The sequence below is a fragment of the Hypanus sabinus genome, chromosome 9 (assembly GCF_030144855.1).
Source record: "Hypanus sabinus isolate sHypSab1 chromosome 9, sHypSab1.hap1, whole genome shotgun sequence".
Taxonomy (NCBI): domain Eukaryota; kingdom Metazoa; phylum Chordata; class Chondrichthyes; order Myliobatiformes; family Dasyatidae; genus Hypanus; species Hypanus sabinus.
Genome location: NC_082714.1, coordinates 11,623,266 through 11,646,671, shown reverse-complemented (window position 1 = coordinate 11,646,671; position 23,406 = coordinate 11,623,266). Strand labels below are relative to the sequence as shown.

General features: G+C 44.2%; 1 protein-coding gene across 2 annotated transcripts in view; it reads left to right on the top strand.

The window, feature by feature from the left end:
- pkd1a (polycystic kidney disease 1a) overlaps nucleotides 1-23,406 on the top strand; it is a 272,402-nt gene that overhangs the window by 132,388 nt on the left and 116,608 nt on the right. For both annotated transcript variants that reach the window (XM_059979055.1, XM_059979056.1), the window contains exons 18-26: nucleotides 1,165-1,308; nucleotides 5,019-5,295; nucleotides 6,695-6,908; nucleotides 8,227-8,386; nucleotides 9,764-9,916; nucleotides 13,630-13,774; nucleotides 15,939-16,541; nucleotides 16,639-16,801; nucleotides 19,622-19,874. In XM_059979055.1, the coding sequence (XP_059835038.1) occupies nucleotides 1,165-1,308; nucleotides 5,019-5,295; nucleotides 6,695-6,908; nucleotides 8,227-8,386; nucleotides 9,764-9,916; nucleotides 13,630-13,774; nucleotides 15,939-16,541; nucleotides 16,639-16,801; nucleotides 19,622-19,874 (2,112 nt within the window). The remainder of the gene's footprint in view (nucleotides 1-1,164; nucleotides 1,309-5,018; nucleotides 5,296-6,694; nucleotides 6,909-8,226; nucleotides 8,387-9,763; nucleotides 9,917-13,629; nucleotides 13,775-15,938; nucleotides 16,542-16,638; nucleotides 16,802-19,621; nucleotides 19,875-23,406) is intronic.

The following is a 23,406-nucleotide window of genomic DNA, read 5'->3' as shown; positions in this document are numbered from 1 at the left end:
CATCAAAGATTCCAGGGAGAAGGCAGGAGAATGGGGTTGAGAGGGATAATAAATCAGCCATGATGGAATGGTAGAGCAGATGTGATGGGCCAAATGGCCTAAGTCTGTTCCTATATCTTATGGTTAGACACTTTTTAAGGGATAGAAGATTATAAAATTATGAAGGGCATTGATTGGGTATCTTTTATCCTAGATTGAAATGTCAAATATTACAGGTCATGCATGTAAGCTGAGAAGGGGAAGTTTTACCGAAGAAGAGTGTGGCAAGGTTTAATACGGAGTTTGATGGGTGCCTTAATAGGTTGTCAGGGGAAGTGCTGGAAATAGATACGGTAGTGATGTTTAAGAGGCTGTTAGACAGACACATGAATATGCAGGAAATGGAGGGAATTTGAATATGTACAGGCAGAAGGGGTTTAGTTTAATTTGGCCATAAACATAAGTGATTCTGCAGATGCTGGAAATCCAGAGCAACACACACAAAATGCTGGAGGAACTCAGCAGGTCAGGCAGCATCTATGGAGACAAATCAACAGTCGACATTTCAGCCTGAGACCATTCATCAGGAGTGCAAAGGAAGATGGAAGAAAACAGAATAAAAAGGCAGTGGAAGGGTGAAGGAGGACAAGCTAGAAGGTGACAGTTGAAGCCGGGTGGCTGGGGGAGGGAATATGAAGTAATAAGTTGAGAGGTGATGGGTGGAAAAGGCAAAGGGCTGGAGAAGAGGGAATCTGATAGGAGAGGAGAGTGGTCCACTCTCCTCTCCAATCAGATCCCTTCTAACATGGACCACTCTCCTCTCCAATCAGATTCCTCCTTCCATGGACCACTCTCCTCTCCTATCAGACTCCTTCTTCTCCAGTCCTTTGCCTTTTCCACTGCCAGTGACCTGGGTTCACCACTACTGTCTATAAGATGTTTGTACATCCTCCACATGTCTCTGTGGTTTCCTGTGTGTGCTCCAGTTTCCTCCCACGTTGTATAAGTTAGTAGGTTAATTGGGTAATAGGTAAAGCCAGGTGAGGGGGGAGATGCTTGGGTGGGGGAGGGGGATGAAGTAAGAAGCTGAGAGGTGATAGGTGGAAAAGGTAAAGGGTTGAAGAAGAAGGAGTCTGTTTGGAGTGAAATCTGATCTAAAATGGATGAATTTGCTTGACCTTCCAGGTTTCCGTGAAGGGTGGCAGATCTCCGCTGGTGTCACTGGAGTGTGTCTCCTGTAAAGCGCAGGCTGTTTATGGAGTGAGCAAGAGCTCGTATGTCTATCTGTCTGGAAGCTGCAGCAACTGCAAAGGCACTCCCCAGTATGTGGTAAGAGAGCTGGTTCTGTTCGTGCTTTGGTTACCAGCTGCCAGTTTTCCTCAGTGAGTTGATCACTGGGCTCCCAGTGGTGAAGAACAATCGGTCAGTGCAGCAGGCAGTGCAGTGCAATCTGTCAGTGGTTCAGCTTTGGACTTGCCAGATGTGCTTAACGCTTTCTCCTCTAAAAACATTATAGGTTCCACAACCTCTGGGCTCACTCATCACCAAGCAGCACACACAAAATGCTAGAGGAACTCAGCAGGCTTGGCAGCATCCATAGAAAGAGTTCACACTTTGGGCTATGGACAACGGACACCACGCTGTCACTGCGCTCCACTCCAGCCAGATTTGATGACAGCCACCGCCGCAGTTGCCCACCCCAACAGTCTCCAATCTCCCATTGACTGTTTACTCTTTTCCATAGATGCTGCCTGACCTGCTGAGTTCCTCCAGCATTTTGTGTGTGTTGCTTGGATTTCCAGCATCTGCAGATTTTCTCTTGTTTCTCATCATCACGGCTGCATTTTATGCTCTGCTGTTGCTGCTACCAGCAGGAAGGAGGCACAGGAGCCTTAGGTCCCACAGCACCAGGTTCAGGAGCAGTTATTACCCTTCAACCATCAGGCTCCTGAACTAGTGTGGGTAAAGTAACTTCAGTCACCAAACACCGAGGTTGCAAATGATTCCACAACCTATGGGCTCACTATCAAGGACTCTATAAGTCCTGTTCTCAAAATTCTATATTACTTATTTATCTCTTATTATTGTTATGTTTATCTTTTTGTATTTGCACAATTTGTTATCTTTTGCCCATTGGTTGTTTGCCTGTCTTTGTATAGTTTTTTTTTCATTGCTTCTATTATGTTTCTCTAGTATTTATTATGAATGCCCACAAAAAATGAATTGTATATAGTGACATATATGTACTTTGATAATAAATTTACTTTGAACTTTGAACTTTAAAGGACTCGAGCTCAAGTTCTCAGGATAATGTATTTGCAATTTAAATATTATTATTTGCAGCTTGTCTTCTTTTGCACGTTGGTTGTTTGTCAGTTTTTGTGTGTAGTTTTTCATTGATTCTATTGTATTGTGTTTTACTCTGAATGCCTGCAAGGAACTGAATCTCAGGGTTGTATATGGTGACATATATGTACTTTGATCTTTGAGCTTTTTTCATTTTCCTGAATGCTGCAGTTAGCCTTTGGTGAGTCTTCTTGTGATATAAATGTTGAGTATGAATATCTGGGTTCAGACTCCTTGCAGTCCCAAAATAATCAGACAGATAGAGGGTTCGGAAGATTATGGGTCAAATGCAAGCAAATGGGACTGGCTTCAATAGACAATGTGGTTGGCCTGGACAAGTTGAACAAAGGCCTGTTTCTGTACTATATAACTTTTTCACTCTAAAGCAACGGTAGAGACTTATGAAACTTAATATCCACAATGGTGTGTTGCTCCTTCGAAGCCAAAGGAACAGTAGGACATTTACATGTCATTATGGAGTAGTCAGAATTAGAATCAGGTTTATTATCACTGACAAATGTCATAAAATTTGTTGTTTTGTGGCAACAGTAGAGTGCAAACCATTAAAAATGCTATGTTACTTTATTGTCACCAAACAATTGATACTAGAGCATACAATCATCACAGCAATATTTGATCCTGCGCTTTGCGCTCCCTGGAGTACAAATCAAAGTAAATATAATAAAAATTTAAATTATAAATCATAATTAGAAAATAGAAAAGGGAAAGTAAGGTAGTACAAGTCAGGTCCGGATATTTGGAAGGTACGGCCCAGATCCGGGTCAGGATCCGTTCAGCAGTCTTATCACAGTTGGAAAGAAGCTGTTCCCAAATCTGGCCATATGAATCTTCATGCTCCTGAACCTCCTCCCGGAGGGAAGAGGAACAAAAAGTATGTTGGCTGGGTGGATCGTGTCCTTGATTATCCTGGTAGGTTATACATTAAGAATATAAAAAATAAATTGTGTAAAAAGAGAGCAAAATGGTGAAGTAGAGTTCATGGGTTCATGGATCATTCAGATGGCTGAGAGGAAGAAGATGTTCCTAAATCACAGATGTTCCTACATCTTCAGACTCCTGTATCTCCTCCCTGTTAGTAGTAATGAGAAGAGGGCATGAACCAGATGGTGGGGGTCTTTCAAGATGCATGCCATCTTCTTAACGCAGCACCTTTTGAAGATGTTCTCAATAAAATTATAACAAATAGGAGTAGAATTAGGCCATTTGGCCCATCGAGTCTGATGCACAATAGTGGGGGGACTTGCACCTGGCTGTCTATACTAGATCATAGGCCTGGTCCCTGGACACTGATCCAGTTACGTACTGGGCTCTGCTGCAGACAGCAGTACCCAACTCAATGTGGCGCTTCCATCCAGAGGATCATTGGTTTCAAGAAAGCATTAAAGTCATGTATCAAAAACACTGCAAATGTTGATTCAGCTGTAAAGTAATTGGAGGTCAGTTAGAGCCTTGAATTCAGTGAATTTGGCCTTGGTACATTTTTTAAGAGAAACTTTAAATGAGTTTGGCTCAGTTCAGTTGATATTTAAGGTGTGTCGCTGGCTTGTAGGGCAGGTGAATAATCATTGCTTTTCCCAAGGTACTGGACTCTTAAACCTGAGGTCAGAGGTTTAATGGAAGAGAGGAAAGATTTAAGAGGGATTCAAGGAACAACTTTTGCACACAGAGGGTGGTGGTTGTATGGAACAAGATGCCAGGGACAGTAGTAGAGGCAGGTACAATTAGGAAGTTCAGTAGATATTTGGAAAGGTGCACGGATAGAAGATAGAAGAGGTATGAGCAAAACGCAGGCAAGTGAGACCAGCTTGGATGCATGTCTTGGTTATCCTGAGTGAGTTGGGCCAAAAGGCTTGTTTCTGAGCTGTGTAACACTAGGACTTGTACATACTGAATGTTTAGTGTAGCCAATGGCAGACTAATGTAAAGTAACACACACACAAAATGCTGGAGGGACTCAGCAAGTCAGCCAGCATTTGTGGGGGGGATTAAGCATTTGATGTTTTGGGCTGAGACCCTCTGTAGATTCAAGATTATTTATCAACATTCTTCAGTACATAAGTTTAAAGGAAATTAAATGATTGTTAATCTGGATTCAATGCAGCATTAAACAAATATTGTAAGCAGAAAAGCAATCATATAAAACGCAATGTGCAAATAACTTACATACATAGATTTGATTGTGTGTACATTAAGTGACTGTGGATGCTGTGTATGTAGTGGTGGAGTAGATTAGTGGGTGGAGGTGTCAATCAGCCTGGTTTTTGAATCTGGTAGTCCTGGTGTAGATGCTGCGTAGTCTCTTTCCCGATGGGAGTGGGACAAACAGTCCGTAAGCAGAGTAGGTGGGATCCTTCATGATATTGCTGGCCTTTTTCTGGCACCTTTCTGTATATACGTCCTTGATGGTGTCTAGCGTTTTTGAGATTCTCCCTGACTTGCTGAGTTCCTCCAGCACTTTTTGTGTGTTGTTCAAGATTTCCAGCATCTGCAGAATATCTTGTGTTTATAAAGTAGAGTACAGTGGACTCACCAATCCAGTATTCCCAATCCGGAACATTTCCTTCCATTTACCCTGTGCCTTTGACAGACACTCCCAGGTCAGGCAAATGAGCCAGCCAGCTCCACCTCCTGGAAAAATGGTTCACTCACTGTTTGTTTCCTTGTCTTAACAGTGGAAAGTAGAGAACTCTAAAAGGGAGTTGCTTGCCTTAAACAATGACACCACTTCCACTGGGTGCAATGGGATGAACCTGGTCTTGAGACACGGGGTCCTGGAAGATGGGGTTGGCTACACATTCAGCCTGAACGTCTCCGATCCACTAATGGAGAGTGTTGGATTTGCTTCGATATTTATCCCACCTATTCACCTGCCCTCCGGGGGAAGCTGCCTGATATTCCCGACAGAAAACATCACCGCTCTGACAACCAGTGTCACCTTCACCTGCACCGGTAAGCCGGCAACTGACCAGCACTGCCAGTGTCTGAATTCCTCGTACAGGGAGTAAGGGTGATTTCAGTGAATCCTTTTCTATGTTCTGTGACCGCTGTGGAGAAAACACTGAAGTGAGTTTGCGTGTTACTGTGGGGTGCCGTTGTGGCATAGCAGTTAGCGCGATGCTAGTACAGATCAGGGCGTTGGTGTCGGATTCCAGTCCCAGCGCCTTCTGTAAGGACTCTCAGTAGGCCCTCCGGTGGAATGCACAGGTTCTCCCACCTTACAAAGACATACCGCTTAGGTTAACTGGTCATTGTAAATTGCCCCATGATTAGATTAAGGTTAAATTGGGGTTGTCGGGGGTTGCTGAGCTAGCACAGTTTAGAGGGCCAAAAGGGCTTGCTCCATGTTGTATCGCTAAATGTACATGGGGTGATTGATAAGTTTGTGGCTCAGGGTAGAAGGAGTCGATCTCAGAAAACCTAGCATTATTTTTTAACATCGTCCCCTCCTACACACTTAGTCCAGCGGTCATGGAGCATACGGATCTTGGACCTCCAGAAAGTGTCCACAGCATGGGTGATTGATAAGTTCATGGCCCAAGGTAGAAGGACATGATTTATACAGCTCTCATTACATGCAGGTGCAGTTCAGCTCTTTGAGTGATAATGCAGAAAGTTTGGTTAATAACTCATCTCCTTCTCCCGTAGGCCACGAACTTATCAATCACCCCGATGAGTTATTAACTTCAGACTTTCTGCATTATCACTCTAAGTGTTGAACTGCATGTTGAAGTCTCGAGTGTACGCATAAGCAATAAATCTAACAACAGAGTTATAGGTCACTACAGCCCTTCAGCCTATTTACTCCATGATGAGCTATTAAACTGGCTAGTCCCATCAACTCAAAGCTGGACCATGCCCTACCCAACAATGTACTTATAAAAAAATTCTCTCAAATGCTAAAATCGAACCTGCATCCACTACTTCTGCTGGCAGCTCATTCCACACACTCCCCACCCTCAGAGTGAAGAAGCTCCCCGTCACGTTCCCCTTAAACATTTCACTTTTCGCCCTTAATCCATGACCTCAAGTTCTAGTTGCACCCAAACTCAGCAGAAGAACCCTGCTTGCATTTACCCTGTCTTTACCCTTCATAATTTTGTATATCCCTATCAAATCTCCCTTCATTTCCTATGCTCTAGGGAATAAAGTCTGAATTTATTCAACCTTTCTGTGCTATCATAACCTAATAAGTACAGCGATGAGCACAAAACAACAGAACGGTGTGCAGTCTGTAGTGCAAACTAATGCCATGCAAATAGAAATGGCGTGCTACCTATAATGGGGTAACTGAGGGAGGTAGAGTGGAAGCTACCGGAATATGGTCTCACCTTCCTGTGGCTTCTTGTAGGTTGGGAGATGGCCGGCGTTCCTCTGGTGTACACATTCATCCTTACTCGCTGCGGAGTCGGTGGCAAACACTGCGACGAATTCTACGTGTACAAGGGCAGTAGATCAGAATATGGCGCCGTCCTGCCTCCCGGCTTCAGTTCAAACCGATTCAACGCGTACCTCGCCGTCACTGTGCAGAACCAGCTCGGGGCCTCGGTGGTGGCTTTGAACCGGTGAGGAAGCTCACGTTTGTAGTGTTGGATTGGGCTGTAGGGTTAGTTTTTTTCTGTGGTGTAACTTTCCTAAGCTTGCTTGTATTTGTATATAATTACTTGTATCTATGTGATCAGTGAATTTTCCAGTAATTGTGGTACAATTGTTTCTGAGTTTTTCTGGAAAATTCCTGGTTTTAGTGGCAGGCATCACATTACTTGAATCTGACTGGTTAACTGGTTAACTGTTATCAATGGATTTTTCTGTTATCTCCAGTCTGGTATGAGAAGACCATGACTATGTTTTAGTCTCGTCTTTGTCATTTTAACACTTCTCTTTCCTTGTCTTTGCTCTTGTGACACTTCATAAAATAGCAACAAATTTTACGCCTTGTTCTTCACTTTCGAAGAACCTTTGGTTCATTAGGATCCAACACTGTGGATAAGATGATTTCTCATTTCCCTTTGAAGTTGACTCCTTTTCAAATAACGTCTTGAAGTTATTTAGAGTCATAGGGCATCACAGTACAGAAACAGGCCCTTTGGCCCACCTGGTCTGTGCCAATCTGTTATTGCTCAGTCCCATCAACACACACATGGACCATAGCCATCCGAACTCCTCGCTTCCATGTACTTCTCTGTGCTTCTCTGAAAAGGTGCAATGGAACCCGTGTCCACCACTTCCACTGGCAGCTCATTCCACACTCGCACCACACTCTGAGTTAAGAAATCAGTTTCCACTTAAATATTTAACCTTCCACCCTAGTCTCCCCAACCTCAGTGGGAGGAAAAGCATCCTTGCATTAGCCCTACCTATACCCCTAATAATTCTGCACACCTCTGTCAAATCACCCCTCATTCTTTTACACTCCAGGAAATAAAGTCCTAACCTATTCAACCTTTCCCTGTAACACAGCTCCTCAAGTCTTGTTAACATCTTTGTATATTTTCTCTGCGCTCTTTCAGTCTATTAATGTGGTCTGGTTTGTAAGTTTTTTTTTACATTTAATCTAAAATCCCCAGGGATTTAATATCAAATTACTCAGAAGACTAATTTGTATGATTTAGAATGGAAATATTCTCTCATTTTGACTTCTCCCTGTTGTAAGTTTGACCAATAAGGTTAAAGTTCCAAATAACTTGGATCGAATTCATATCAAGGGTTTAACTTAGTTGACATCTCTGCCTTGAAGCTTTCTGGGTACATTCCAGACAGTGAGACAGTTCAAGATCTGGGTCCTGAGCGACAAGATAGGTTAGCCTTGTTAACTCCTTCATCTTCTGACCTTGCTTACATTGAGTTCGGCTCTCAGTCCACAATCTCCCTTGGTCTCTGCAGGTCTGTGGTTATCAACATCACCAGCACCCCCGAGGGCTTTCAGAGTCTCACCGACTGGATGGAGCTCGAGTCCGAGACCAAGCTGCAGGATCTCTTGAAACAAGGGGACCCCCAGCCTACTGTGGAGTATGCCCTCGCCCTGGTTACTGTGCTCAATGAGGTAGTGTTCTGCTTAAGATCCCCCCCCATCCAACCCAACTCCACCTGTAATCTTCTGCCTTCAGCTCTTTGGATGTGAACTGTTTAAGTCCCTGCAGCTCTGCAATAGTCCACCCTGTCATATTTCTTCATCAGATCTCTCACTTTTTGACACCACTCTGAATCTCTCTTCCTTTGTCTTTATTTTAGGGTAGGTAGTCAAGCAATTTATTTTTCCTGGGTGGAAGTAATTTTCAGTTGAGAGGAGAAAGATTAAAGGAGATATATACATATCGGATGACACTGCGGCGTAAAGCTTTACAGCGCAGTGATCATGGCCAGGATTCAAGTCCTGCCACCGCCTGTAAGGAGTTTGTACGTTCTCCCCAAACATGACGGTTTCCCCCATGTGCTCTGGTTTTCTCCCATGTTCCAAAGATGGGAGAAAGGTTAGGGTTAGCAAGTTGTGGGCATGCCACGATGGTGCCGGAAATGTGGCCACACTTGTGGCCTGTCCTCAGCACGGTCTTTAGAGTGTGTTGGTTGTTGACGCAAGCAATGCATTTTGCTGTATGTTCTGATGTTTCAATGTAATAGGCCTCCGTTGGTGTGGGTCGACCGTGGCTGTTGCATCCTAGCTGGCTAGATATGCAAGCCAAGGCAGTACAATACGTTGCCCATATAATAAGCCCCCCCCCCCCTCCGCCACGCATCTGATGAACCCAAAGGAACATCGGAGACCGATGCAGTTTTGCACCAGCAGCATCACAGGAATTGCATTGAGCATTGAACTGCCTCAGGGGCCCCAGCTCCAGGTTTCCACCTCGGGTTTTACTCCCGAAGCTCTCCCCATGAGTGGGTACAGCTGCGAGGCAGTGGATGTTTTGGATCAGAGTTTTCCTTCTGCAAGATGAGCTGCCAACTGTGCTGACAAGCCCCACCTGCCCAAAGTGACTGGCTCAAGGCATCAGTAATCCTCCTTTGCCCCTTTTCCAGTCCATAAATATGGTTCTGCCGGGCTTAGTAGCTAAGCCACTCATGAAGGCCAGGAGTTGGACTTGGTTATCGGAGCCTATTTGAGATGCACATCATTGGGAGCATTTAATAGATAGTGGGAGCTCATCCCCACTGCATCCCCCTTCTGGCTATAACATTAAGGAACCTGTTTGAATGCACATGTGACAAATAAAGCTAATGTTTACGTGGGAAGCTTTTTCTACAGAGTGGTGGATGTCTGGAATTCACTACCAGTGAGAGCAAGTACAATTGAGCCATAGCAGACACAAGGGCTATTTCTACTTCTTATGATCCTTTGTGGTTGAGACAGGAGAACTATGTGCCATGAATTGACGTTAGCTTGCGTCTTACCGACTGCACATTTTAAAACCTCTTCCTGCAGTACGAGAGGAGCAAGAGCTACGGAAGGGAGTCAGTGAACGAGACCATCAGCAGGATTAACATTCGCAGTAACATCACGCTGGCCCTCACCTCACTGAAGGTCACCACCGTAGATGATATTCAGCAGATCTCGGCTGCACTGGCCCAGTGTACGGTAAGGGTTCACTCGTTCTCTGTGTGAAATGTAAGGACATTGCAAGAGGGAGGAGAGAGAAATGGCAGGAAAGATGGTCCAGGAGACCCAGGACCATCACTCACTCAGGGGGATTAAGCCCCAAGACAGTTCTGCTGGAATACAGATTCAGTACCCCATTCTAAATTCCATTACATCCCTAGGATTTACACTTACTATGACATCTAAAACTTTGACAACCTTCTATAGTTGTGTAGTGGAGAGTGTATTGACTGACTGCATCACAGCCTGGTATGGAAACACCATTGCCTTTGAATGTAAAATTCTGCAGAAGATAGTGGATCTGGCCCAATGCGTCACAGGTAAAGCCCTTCCAACTACTGGGCACATCAACATGAAACACTGTCATAGGAAAGCAGCATCCATCATCGGAGACCCTCTGCCAGCCAGGCCACGCTCTCTTCTCACTGCTGCCATCAGGTAGAAGGTACAAGAACCTCAGGACTCGCACCACCAGGTTCAAGAACAGTTACTACCCCATAACCATCAATCAGGCTCTTGAGTAAAAGAGGATAACTACACTCATTTGCCCCATTATTGCGATGTTCCTACAACCAATGATCTCACTTTAAGGACTCTTTACCTCATTATTTCATGTTCTTGTTATTTATTGCTATTTATTTATATTTGCATTTGCACAATTTGTTGTCTTCTGCAGTCTGATTGATCTTTCATTGATCCTGTTGTAGTTACTATTCCCTATAATTGAAGAAAATGAATCTCAGAGTTGTATATGGTGACATATATGTACTCTGGTAATAACATTTATTTGAACTTTATTTCATTGGGAGACATTGCCTCAAGAAGGGAACGTTGCTCATCCAGGCCATGCCACCTTCTCACAGCTACCACAGGCTAGGACAGGGGTGGGCAAACTTTTTGACTTGAGGGCCACAAAGGATTCTAAAATTTGACAGGGAGGCCGGACCAGGAGCAGATGGACGGAGTGTTTTGGTAATACACCTCATAAGAGAAAATAAAATATCATGGGATATGTAGAAAACATGTGCTTTAATTTCAATTGAAAATGAACAAATGCATTACAACAAAATATCTGTCTTTGAAGTCCCATGGTATTTAGCTATTTATTGAAATGACTTTTAAAACACTGAAAATTAAATGAATAAAATACAGCTTTTTTTAATAGTAACAGTTATTATTGTAAAGCACTGAAAATTCTGTTATCCTTCAAGATATTATCATCATCACTCTCCTCCTGACTGTCTTTATTTCAAAAATGGTAGGAGATGCAGGTCTACTTGTCCTGCTCCTTCTTATTCAATTGTCCCCTGTGCCAAAACTCAACAATGACCCACACAATGACAGAACAGTCAGAGCGCGCCAGTATGCGGAGCTCTGTGCTCGCAAATCCCCACAGGCTATCTCCCTTAGCCGGAACGCTGGCTAATTGTGAGCCGTTTCGGGTGTGCCAAGAAATGGGTCGCCACAAGGTCACAAAGTAATGCGCAAATGTGGAGTAATACGCTGCACCTCAACAAAGGTCAATGTATATAGAGTGCGTCATCTATTGGGAAAACGCCAGAATTGCGGGGAAAAAACGTTAACAAGGTTTATTAATATAATTTCATCAAGTTCTGCGGGCCGGATTAAAAAGCTTAACGGGCCGCATATGGCCCGCGGGCCGTAGTTTGTCCATGCCTGGGCTAGGAGTTACAGAAGCTTGAAGTGCCACACCTCTACATTCATGGAGAGCTATCTCATTTCAATCATTTAGATCTTGAACTAACCAGCCCAGCCTTAATCACTACAGTTTAGCTAAACTATGACCACTTTGATCACCTTGCACCAAAATGGACTTGTTTCTTTTAGTTCCAATTCTGCTTTTCTCTTGTAAAATTGTGTATAATTTGTAGTTTGTGTTTATTGTGTGAATGCTGCTTATTTATTACTATATCAAAGTTGAGATTATTGTCATACATGAAACCACCTGGTTTCCTTGGCTACGTAAATCCAGGGAATACACACTCTGGTCCCGTCAAACCCATGGGAGCTCTCCACCCCAAACCCCTGTTTGTGTGGATGCTGTGTAATTTGCCACCCTGTTACAACTCAGTGCCAAAAACTAACAGACAGCACACTGCATACGATTAAAGGAATTTAATTATTAATCTTAACCTAACTAAAGGGTTAGTAAAGAAAAGAAAGAAAAACAAACAGGGCCCTTTATAATTACACGGTCAAATGTGCACAAGTCAGAGCTCAACTCTTCCAAAAGTCACCGATCCTCAGTAGAGCCCGGCACCTTGCTCCATCAAATCACAGTCCCCCCACTGGGTCCTATCCTACGAATGGTTCTCTGCAGCACCTTCTCTCTTCATCTCACGCTGAACAAAAGACCCAGCTGACATTCTAAAGCATCCATTATCTCTAAACATAACCCAAACACTGCTTCTACAGAAAGACCATTACGTTAGCAGTGAAACCTTTCCCACTTACACACTAGTACATATTGTTATGCCCGTGGCCCCCTCCTTTTTGAGAATCGCAAGATCGCTATTAAGTCGGGGCAGGAGACCCAGGAAGTGAGAGAGAGACGTTTGGAATGTCCTGGCCCTCGGCGATACAAAGCCACAGAACAGGTCATTGTCTCTCAGAGACGGAATTGTGTATTGAATACTGGACTTCATGGAAGCCCTCAGGCAACATGGGCTGGTTGGGGGATGGCATCATTCCACCCTGAGTGACATCTGAGACCCCATGAGTGGGGATAAAAGAGGGTCTGGGGAACAGCCCCTTTAGACGCACCAGAAGAAACGCTAGAAATCCTGTAACAGTGTAATAGCGAAAGCCGGTGGAAAGCCCACGTGCGTCCTTTTCCATTTGCCTTGGAATTGGTGGGTCTTGCCACGGAAGACGGCTTTAGCTAACCACAAAGGAGAAATCAGCCCCAACGATCTCGAAGGATCGACATCATAAAAGGAATGGGCAAGTTTTAATCCGTCTCTCTCTCCAACCAAAAGCTGCAGCTTGAATGAACTTGAGTGACTTTTATATTTCCATTGGACAATACATTATCCCCTAGACAACGATAGAGCTATTTCTTATTGATTATTATTATACCTGTGCTTTTAGATTTAGTATTGACGACGTATATTATCTGTATGTTTGCATTGATATTATTTTTGTGTATTTTTATCAATAAATACTGTTAAAAATAGTACCATCAGACTTCAACAGACCTCTCTATCTTTGCTGGTAAGTGACCCAGTTACAGGGTACGTAACAATATATATATATATATACACACACAGGTGAATTGTAACACACACAAATACATGTATATATTGAAAAACTGACAGCAACATCATAGGCATAATATTTAGAAATTAAACATAAATTATACACAATCTTTACAAGAAAGAACACAATTAAAATGAAGTGCACTTTAGTGCAAAGTGATAAAAGTGACTGGAAATGCTGCTGTAAGTAAGCTTTTCATTGCATCTCTGCATCCGTTTATTTGTGATGACAATAAACTTGACTTTGACTCTGATCAGATCTTTGGTTCTTGACCTTCACTCAATCAAGAGAAGGGAATACTCTGAGGAACCTTTGTCTTATCTTGACGGGGTTTCCTGATTAAAATGAAATTGCACAGCATTTGTGGAAAAAAAACAAGTTTGTCCTCTTATTCTGCCTCACCTTCCTTCCAGGTCATCAGCAGGGAGTTCATCTGTGGTGAGTGCCAGAAAGAGACACTGTCAGCACTGGACAACATGATAACGGTCCTTCAGAAGGAAACAGGACAGGGTAAAATGACACCCACCTCCATCGGTGATAACATCCTCGACACTGTGGGTAAGTGCTGACTCGGCCATGAAACAGAACCAATCAATCTGTCATCCATGATAAAACTCTGCCGTCCAACCTGCAGGTCTTGGTGGCAGCCAAGCGCAGTTATCGGCAAGTCACCAACCAATTGCACATGCTTCCTGATATTTACATCCACTGATTCGGAGAGGACACATTCTGAGTTCCCTACGTCATGCACAGGAGTGTAGATTTATGTCCTAAGACCGAGAACATCTTTTGATACTTTTGCTTCCCTCATTCTGGCTTCCTGCTCCTTCTCGAATTTAGCTGCTTCATCGCTGGAGGTAATGCCTAGATAGTCAGGGCTCTTAAGATCTCTTTCTAACACCTATCCGCTTCCCAACTTATGACGTAAACATAAGTAACGTAAGAAATAGGGGCAGGAGTATGCCATCTGGCAAGATGCTGCCTGACTCACTTTGTTCCTCCAGCAGATTGTTTTTGGTTCCCAACCTGGGCTCCATGGACCCCTCAGTTAATGGCAGGGGTCCATGACATAAAAAAGTTTGGGAAACTTTGATAGTATCCATTAGTGTCACATGACCATGGATCTGTACCTGCAAAGTCTTGTCTTCTCCAGGGCGCAGGCCTGGGCAAGGTTGTATGGAAGACCAGCAGTTGCCCAAGCAACAAGTCTCCCCTCTCCATGCCACCAGTGTTGTCCAAGGGAAGGGCAAGGGCCAATACAGCTTGGCACCAGTGACGTTACATGAGTTGCCAGAACGAGATTGTAGGCAATGTCGGACTGCCTTAGGGACCCCAGCTCTGGATTTGTCCTCAGGGTTTACTCCCGAAGCCTTTCCCGTGAGTGGGTCTGGCCGCAAGGCAGCGGAGGTTTGAAATCAGAGTTTTCCCTCTCTTAGATGGACTGCCTTCCCAGGCTGACGAGCTGCATCTACCCAAAACTTTAGAACATAGAACAGTACAGCACAAGAACAGGCCCTTCACCCTGCAGTGTTGTGCCGAACTAATCAAATGGCTAACTAAACTAATATCTTCTGCCTGCGCAATGTGCATTATCCTTCCATTTTCCTCACAACCATGTGTCTATCTAAACATCTCTTAAAAGACCCGAATGTATTTGCCTCTATCACCACACCAGGCATTCAGCACTCTGTGTGTTAAAAAAACTTGCTCCTCACACCTCACTTAAGATCAGCCCCACCACCACCTGAAATGGCTATCCTTTGGTAGGTAGATTTTGAAGTTTATTGATCTGTTTTTATTTATAGATACAACACAGTAACAGGCTTTTCTGGCCCAATAAGCATGTGCCTCCCAATTACACCTGTGTGAACAATTAGCCTATTAACCAGTATGCCTCTGGACTGTGGGAGGAAACCAGAGCACTTGGAGGAAACCCACGTGATCTGGAGCTGCTGCTACACTAACCACTACACTACCATGTCACCCAGGTTGCTCCAGGTTCCAGCATGTTCAGTCAATTGTGTCACCGTGACCTTGAATTTAGCTCCACTTTCTTGCCCGATCCCCCCTCACCTTTTACTTTTCCTATATCAGCACTGGCTAACTCCACCACCGTGGTTCTCTGGGACAGAGAACTCCAGAGGTTCACGGTGGTATGAGAGAAGAAATTCCTCCTCACCAAAAGGAAGTTGTTCTTTAGAGTAGAGAGATGAGATTCTGCAGATGCTGGATATCTGGAGTAACACACACATGAAATGCTGGAGGATCACAGCAGATCACATAGAACATAGAAATCTACAGCACATTTCAGGGCCTTTGGCCCACAATGTTATGCCAACCTTGTACCTACTCTAAGCTCCATGTATCTATCTAAGAGTCTCTTAAAAGACCTTATTGTATCCACCTCTACCACCGTCGCTGGCAGTGTATTCCACGCACCCACCACTCTCTGTGTGAATCTCGTAGCACCTATGGAGAGGAATAAAGCGCCAGCCTTTCAGGATGAGACCTGTTGTAACATTTCAATATGAAACATTGACTGTCTATTCTTGATGAAGGGTCTCAGCCCAAAACGTTCACTGTTTACTCCTCTCCATAGATGCTGCCTGACCTGCTGTGTTCCTCCAGTGTTGTGTGTGTTGTTGTTAAGAGCTTGTTTTAAGTTTTGACATTAGAATACCTGCCTGAGCAGAAAAGCCTAACCAGTCTCTTTGTCCTGTAGGTGGCCTGATTGATATCACTAACCAGTTGGTCCCGGTTGTGAATAAAGTGAACCAGCCAGTGACAAGTAAGCCTGAACTGGTGGCAACCAAGGCTTACGACCTGTCCATGAAGCTGATGCAGATTCTGATGGGTACGCGGGTTCTGAATGAAGAGCCCTTGAGCGTATCGGGTGCCAGGATGCGGGCTCAGGGCAAGCGTGCTGACCCGGGCCACTTACTCTGCTTTGCCAACAAGTCCGGCTGCCAGTTCTCCATCCCGCCGTCCTTCAACAGCGTGTTCTCCAACATCAGCGACGTGACTCAGGTCATGATACTGGTGGACTCCAACCCCTTCCCATACGGCTACATCAAGAACTATACCATCTCCAGCAAGGTGGCATCCATTGAGTTCAAGATGGATAATGGCTCACAGATCCCAATTGAGAGCCTGGACTCTGAGAAGGCCATTACAATTACAGTGTCTGCCAATTCTGCAGTGAGAAATGTCACTGTTAATACAACAGTTATCGCCCCACGGAAGTCAGTAATGGTGAATATTACATCTAGGAACTTAAATAAAAGGGCTGGCCTCCACATTCAGATCACATATACAGTTTTAAATGGTACGTATGTCACAATTGAGTGGTTTCAGTGTGTGGGAGCTTGAGATGTGATGCCTCCTAATTCATGACTAGTGTTTCTCTGATCGTTCTGACACAGATTCCAGAAGTTCCATTGGGACGGAAGCCGAGCCCTTTATCCAGGTTCTCCTGCACAATTCAACAAAGCCAAGTGAGCATTACTACAAGGCCAAGAAGAGGATCTACTTAGAATCAGTAGGAGGAGCAGATCACAAGTTGTACACCTTCTTCTTGTCCCCAGAGTAAGCAGTTCTCAGTTATGCATTTGGTGCCTAGACTGCAAAGCCGGGGGTGGTGGCAGAGGCTGATGCAAAAGGGACAATTAATGGACTCTTAGGTAGGCACATGGATGTAAGAAAAATGGAGGGTTATGTAAGTCCATAAGACCAGGAGGCCATAAGGTATAGGAGCAGAATTTGACCTATTGAGTCATTCCATCATGGCTGATTTATTTTTCCTCTCAACCCCATTCTCCTGCCTTCTTCCCGTAACCTTTGATATCCTTACTAATCAAGAACGTACCAGTATTTGCTTTAAATATTTCCATTGACTTGACCTGTACTGATTCAACACACCTTCCCCCTCATCTCTACTCTAAAGAGACATCCTTCGATTCTGAGGCTGTGCCCTCTGGTCCTCATTACTCACTCATTAATGGAAACATCCAATCTACGCCCACTCTGTCTAGGCCTTTCGATATTCAGTATGTTTCATGTAAGAATGAAATGTTAGATTGTCTATGAAGTAGGTTTATATAGGTCAGCAAAACATTGTGGGCCAAAGGGCCACACTTCTGTACTGTTCTATGTTATATTCCTCAGAATCCATTCCCTCCCAGCAGCTCACTGTACCATCCATATAACTAAAAGCATTACAGCACAGTACAGGCCATTTGGCCTTTGAAGTTGTGTTGACTTTTTAATCTACTCTAGGATCAATCTAAGCCTTCCCTCCTACATATCCCTCCATTTTTCTATCATTCAATTCAATGGCTCAATGGTTCCATTTACTATCAGAGGATGTATACAATATACAACTTGAAATTCTCACTCTTCACAGACATCCACAAGACAGAAGAAACCCCCAAAGACTGAATGTCAGAAAAACGTTAGAGCACCAAAGCCCCCCCTCTCCCCCTCCCATGCACAAGCAGCAGTAAAGCATCATCCCTCCACCCCCCCAACTTGTTCCTGCAGGAAGCATCAGCCCCTCCTCTGCACCACCCACCAAAGAGACCGTGATCTCGGTCCATCAAAAACTGCGGTCCATAACCCAGTACTTCGACATGTCACAAACTCTCTCTCACTCTCTCTAACAAAGGAGGAAGAGGTGTCACCCCTTTCACAGAAAGAGGGGAGACCAACAGACAGCTCTGTGTTTCGATGTTACTGTCTGCAGTGTTGTTGAAATTGCTGTATTTCTGAATCCTTACTAGTGGTTATCAGGGACCAGACTTTACTGGGTAAGTTGGTTATCCCTTGGTGTGATGTAGAATGGGCAGTGGGTTAATGAACATCAATACTGTTTCAACGTTCTTTCAGGGTCCCTCCGAGTTACAGGAGAAAGACCTGAATCAAGATGCTTCACGCCCTGATGAAGGGTCTCGGCCCGAAACATCAACTCTTTATTCCTCTCCATAGATTCTGCCTGACCTGCTGAGTTCCTCCCGCACTTTAGGGTGTGTGTTGAAACAAGATGCTGCCTAGATCAAGTGCGTGGGCATCTCCTCTATAAGAGTCTTCCTGTGGGTGTTTGAGTGTGTGTGTCCTGTTTGTTGCTGAGCATGTTCTGGTGTGTCTGTATCTTAAGTGTGTGTATGCACTTCTGCATTCATCCATGTGTGTCAGTAAGTGTATTTTGTATTAACAAGTAAGTATGTGTGTATTTGTGCATGTGTCTATATGTGTGTTGTGTGTGTGCCTGCATATATACACTCAGTGGCCACTTCATTAGCTACACCTGCTCGTTAATGCAAATATCTAATCAGCCAATCATATGGCAGCAACTCAATTCATAAGAGCGTGCAGACATGGTCAAGAGGTTCAGTTGTTGTTCAGACCAAACTTCAGAATGGGGAAGAAATGTGATCTAAGTGACTTTGACCATGGAATGATTGTTGGTGCCTAATGGGGTGGTTTAAGTATTCAGAAACTGCTGATCTCCTGGAATTTTCACATACAACAGTCTCCAGAGTTTACAGCAAATTGTGTGGAAAACCAAAAGAACATCTAGTGTGTGGCAGTTCTTTGGACAAAAATGCCTTGTTAATGAGAGCCAGAATTGTTGTCTGCTTACTCCTTTCCATAGATGCTGCATGACTTGCCGAGATCCCCCAGCATTTTGTGTGAGTTGCTTGGGTTTCCAGCATCTGCAGATTTTCTTGTGCTTGTTAACGAGAGACGTCAGAGGACAATGGCTAGACTGGTTCCATCTGACAGGAAGGCATCGGTTACTCAAGTAACCACACATTATAACAGTTAAAAGTTAAGAAGTTAAAGACTGTCCTGAGCCTTATAGGCTCATCAGGCCGGTGCTTACGCTGGTTTCCGTGACGCGAAGTGACGGAGAGAATGAGACTCCCCCCTGGATAGGATGCCAGTCTATCGCGAGGTTAACCCCCCAGCATTTGGCCGGTACCCATTTTCAGCTGGGTGGACTGGAGCAATGTGTGGTTAAGTGCCTTGCTCAAGGACACAACACTCTGCCTCGGCTGGGGCTCGAACTCACGACCTTCAGATCGCTAGTCCAACACCTTAACCACTTGGCCACACACCACACGTGTTATAACAGTGGTGTGCTGAAAAACATCTCTGAATGTCGAACTTTGAAGCAGATGGGATACAGAAGCAGAATACCACAACTGTACCTAATAATCTGGCCATTGTGTGTGAGTGTGTGTGTACATATATAACTGTATATACAGTATATATACATGTGTGTGTGTGTGTGCATGTACCTGGGTGTGTGAGTGTATGTGCACCGGCACAGGTATGGGATGTCTAACTCATGGTTACAATCCAGGACAGTAATTATTTAATTATCCACTCTCTTTATAACTTCAGTATGGAGGACACAACGAAAGACTATTATCTAAACATCACAAACTATTACTCCTCACGCTCTGTGCAAGCGTCCGTTGGTGTCTACACGTCCCTTTGCCAGTATTTCAACATGACGTCAATGAGCTGGAAAACAGACGGGATCTTGCCTTTGGAGGACACCACACCGGACAACGCTGTCTGCCTGACTCAACATCTGACTGCCTTCGGAGCAAGCCTCTTCGTGCCGCCCAACTCAGTCGTGTTCATCAACCCTGTGAGTACCAAAAAGCCACTGAAATCTCTGTCATCTCTGCATTGCTTCGGTGTTATGCTCTTCCATCGCTCCATCATCGCACATCACTGCCAGCACCATTGTCATTACCGTTTTAAAACATAGGCCATTTGGTTCATCGGGACAATGCTAGCCCTCAAAGCAATCCTAGCAACCCATTCAAAGTCAAAATCAATTTATTATCAAAGTACATTTATGTCACCATATACTTCCTTGAGATTCATTTTCTCGCAGACGTGCAAGAATATAAAAAACAACAACAGAATTTGTGAAAAACTATATATAAACAAAGACTGACAAACCAATGTGCAAAAGACTTAATTCCTTTCTTTAATTTCCTGTGGCCTATTGCTTTTCACAGCTCTCACTGACTTGGGGGTTCAGATTAGAGCATAAGACTTTAAGATATAGGAGCAGAAATAGGCTGTTTAACCCAACAAGTCTGCTCCCCCATTTCATCATGGCTGATCTATTTCCCTCTCAGCTCCAATCTTCTGCCTTCCCTTCGTATCCGTTCATACCCTGACCAATCAAGAATCTATCAACCTCTGCCTTAAAATATACCCAATGAATTGGCCTCCACAGTCGCCTGTGGCAAAGGATTCCATAGACTTACCATTCTCTAGCTGAAGAAATTCCTCTTCATCTTCTAAGTAGACGTCCCTTTGTTCTGAGGCTGTGTCCTCTGTTTTTAAACTCCCCCACCATTGGAAATATCCTCTCCACATCCACTATAGAGAGAGGTTGGGCAAGTTAGGACTCTATTCTTAGGGGACTAAAGTGTGACTGCATAATCAATGTCTCCAGCTTTGTCAAAAACCCCTCCCACCCTTCCCATAACCTCTTTGACCTCCTTCCATTAGGCAGAAGGTACCGCAGCATCAGAACCAGAGCTGCCAGGCTGGGTAACAGGTTCTTCCCCCAGATGTTAGACTTCTTAATGCCCTGCTGCCACCCAGCGCATATGCGTGCCCTTTCTGAATGCCCTCCAGCCCTTCTCACTCACCAACAGGCATGTTCTCCTCCTGCACCGGTCACTTTTATCACTGCTGTTTCATATATTAATATGCTTGTAGTAATACTATACAGTTTTACATAAACATGCACCTGTCAATTATCAGGCCATGTCACTCAGGGACTTGTGCTAATATTATTTTGTGACCGTACATTTTGGATTGTAACTCTATGTACTGTGCGTGACTATATGTATTGCATTTTGCACCTTGACCCCAGAGGAACACTGTTTTGTTTAGATGTATACATGTGTATGACAATTAAACTTCCACTTGAAGAGGGGTATGAAGCCATGAGGGGTATAAAGGCACTCAGTCAAATGGAAGCAAAATCTAGAGGGCATGAGAGGAGAGAGATTTAATAGGATCTTGAGGGGCCAACTGCTTTTTTAAATGTATATGAAATTAGCTGCCAGTGGAAGTGGTTGAGGCAGGTACAATAATAACTTTTAAAGGACAGTTCAACAGGCACATGATAGGAACGGTGTAAAACAGGGGTTCCCAACCTGGGGTTTACTCGGTTAATGGCAGGGGTCCATGGCTTAAAAAAAGGTTGGGTACCCCTGGTATAAGAGAATGTGGGCCAAACATGGGCAAATGGAACTAGCTTGGATGGACATCTTTGTCAGCATGGATTAGTTGGGCCAAAGGGCCTGTTTTGATGCCTCATCTTCCTCAAACCTTCATTGCTTGACCAAGGTTCTGAATTTCCTCCAAATACTGCTTGTGGTTCAATGTTAAATTATATCCAGAGACGCTGATGAGAAGCAGTTTGGGGAGGTGATATTGCTGTAGAACATCCAGTCATAGTTGTTTCATCTGCCAAAGAAACTGAGGTTGCAATGCTTCGCTGAATTGGGATACAGCTCTTCGGGTCAGGCGTTTGGACATGCAAGAGTTTTCCCACAACTGTGTTGCCGCCCTAAATGCTGGCAACACATCTGTGGGACAGAGGCTAATCCAAATGAGTAATGTTTGTCCTCCATCTGCACTTGGCTGTCGACTGTTTGTTCCGTTCCATAGTTGTTGCTGGATCTGCCGAGTCCCTCCAGTGTTTTTGTGTTTGTTGCTCTGGATTTCCAGCATCTGCAGAATCTCGTTTGTTTATATTGTGCTTCCCTTACTCATTCTGAAACTAATGTTTACTGGGATGTTCACACTTTTGACATGTATTGTTTACCGTGCACGTGCCCTCTCAGACCAAGTGCTGGAGGAACTGAACGAGGCAGGCAGCATCTGTGGAGCGGAATAAACAATCATCGCTTTGGGCTGAGAGCCCTCCATCAGGAATGAAAGGGGAGGGGTGAAAAGCCAGAATATGAAGGGGGGGCTGGGGGGAAAGAGCACGAGCTTTGCAAGTGGCAGGTGAGATCAGGTATGGGGGAAGGGAGGGGATGACGTCAGAAGCTGGGAAGTGATAGGTAGAAAAGGTAAAGGCTGAAGAAGAAAGAATTTGATAGGAGAGAACAGTGGACCATGGAATAAAGGGAGGGAAATAGGAAACCAAAGGGAAGTAATGGACGGGAGAGACCTTTCTTCAGATACCAAGCCCTGTATATATAGCTCAGTCTGTCACAGGAAAAGCCCTCCCCACCGCTGAGCACATCTACAAGGAACACTGTCAGAGTCCCCTACCATCTAGGCCATGCTCTCTTCTCTGTACCTCCATCAGGAAGGAGGTACAGGAGCCTTAGGTCCCAAACCACCAGCTTCAGAAACAGTTATCACCCCTCAACCATCAGGCTCCTGAACCAGTGTGGATAACTTCACTCACCTCAGCACTGAACTGATTCTACAATTCATGTTCTCAATATTACTTAGTGACCTATTATTAGAAACATAGAAAACCTACAGGACGATACAGGCCCTTCGGCCCACGAAGTTGTGCTGAACATGTCCCTACCGTAGAAATTACTAGGCTTACCTACAGCCCCCTATTTTACTAAGCTCCATGTACCTATCTAAAAGCTTCTTATTCTCATTATTTTTTTATATTTCCACATTTTGTTGTCTTTTGCATATTGGTTGTTTGTCCATCTTTGTGTGTATTTTTTTTCATTGATTCTATTGTGTTTTTATGTATTACCGTGAATGCCTGGAAGAAAATCTATTTAAGCTTAGTATATGCTGACATATAAGTGATAATAAATTTACTTTGAATTTAATTATGTTACCTGAGGGGTAAGGGTGAGTAGAGACCGAGAGTTGCCCATTATGATTGTAACTTGTCTCATGACAACTGTATTGTTTCCTGCCCCTCGTTGCTGTTAAGCAGAAATTGACCATTCCACAGGGCGTTTTACATCTCAGCTACATTTCAGTGGGACAGGAGTCAGGAGTAGAACAGCTCAGATGAGGCCGGCAGATATCCTCTCCCATACAACATTAGTGGACCATTAAGTTTGTAGGGGTCACCAAGACTAGATGTGTTGGTTTTTGTGCGTGATAATTTAAATTCTGCAGTTGCCATGTTGGGATTTGAACTTATCTCTCGGGTCATA